Below are 1,076 nucleotides of genomic sequence, written 5' to 3'. Positions count from 1 at the left end.
GATTTCATTAAGAGGAAGAAGAACTTTAACCCAGGCGGTTGTTTGCAGGGAACCACGCTCCTGGCAGGAGAGGGGACACGCACGAGCCAGCCCCTTCCAGCCTGGGGGCACTTGTTTCCCAGGAAAAGCCAGAGGGCGAGTGGGTGTCCATAGCGGGAACATTAGTCTCCCACCCTGGCAAGTGGCTATTTACAGGAATGAGGCGAACAGGACCCTGGCCAGGCAGGAGATGGAAAGAGGAGGAAACGACTATGTACACGGGGAGGGCACCAGGCACTCATCCCGGCGAGCTCCTCGCGGCACCTCCCCGCAGCAGGACGCTATCTTTGGGGATTTTCAGCTGCCGTAGCCAAGGGGGACCCCGCTCTCTGGGTGAGGAAGACGCTGGTAAGACCTTCCAGGTCACCGCAATGAGCCAGCCTTCTTCAAACCGCCGGGCAGGTCTTCCTCCGAGTGCTGTGGGCTGCGAGGAGGGTCACCGCAAGGACCCAGCCTTCTTCAAACCGCCGGGCAGGTCTTCCTCCGAGTGCTGTGGGCTGCGAGGAGCTGGTGGAGGGGGAAGCCTTCGTGCCCGCCCAGCCACTGCGGTTCCTCGGGAAGGGGAGATGGCAATGCCCCCTCGCCCAGCGCTGCCGCTGGGTCTCTGGGCACCCGGGGCGGAGGGGGAATAGCCGGAGAGCGAGTAAGGCATGGTGCCAGCCCAGCGACTCCGAGATGAACGCGTCTATCACCTCCTTCATGGCGAGGTTGGGGATCAGCTGGTCCTGGGTCAGGGGACTCCGTGTCACCGGATCGAAATGACCCACGCGCTGCGAGGGAGGAGACAGCCGCGAACCGGTTACTCCACGTGCCCAGCCTCACCGGGGCGCAGGCAGCTGCCAGGCCAGGGCTGTGCTGGCATCCGGCACAGCAACCAGGCATCTGTGTGCTTGCTGGGGGGGAGGAAAGAAGGGGCTGGAGGGAGAGCCCCCCCACCCGGAAGGTGCCTGCCAGCAGGATGAGAGCGGGTCAAGGCACAAGACCCTTCCCAACAGCCGCCCCCGCTTCAGGCAGGGCCTGGCAGCGCCTGACGCCTT

General features: G+C 64.3%; 1 protein-coding gene across 1 annotated transcript in view; it reads right to left on the bottom strand.

Moving 5' to 3' along the window:
* Positions 1–623: 623 nt before the first annotated feature.
* Positions 624–1,076, bottom strand: part of STUB1 (STIP1 homology and U-box containing protein 1, E3 ubiquitin protein ligase) — a gene marked incomplete at its 3' end in the record, with an annotated part of 2,311 nt that continues 1,858 nt past the window's right edge. The window contains exon 6 of the mRNA XM_010285584.1: positions 624–809. Coding sequence (XP_010283886.1) covers positions 624–809 — 186 coding nt within the window. The remainder of the gene's footprint in view (positions 810–1,076) is intronic.

Source organism: Phaethon lepturus, unplaced genomic scaffold (assembly GCF_000687285.1).
Source record: "Phaethon lepturus isolate BGI_N335 unplaced genomic scaffold, ASM68728v1 scaffold34754, whole genome shotgun sequence".
Lineage (NCBI taxonomy): Eukaryota > Metazoa > Chordata > Aves > Phaethontiformes > Phaethontidae > Phaethon > Phaethon lepturus.
The sequence above is the reverse complement of the archived record's forward strand: the minus strand, read 5'-3'. Positions and strand labels throughout refer to the sequence as shown.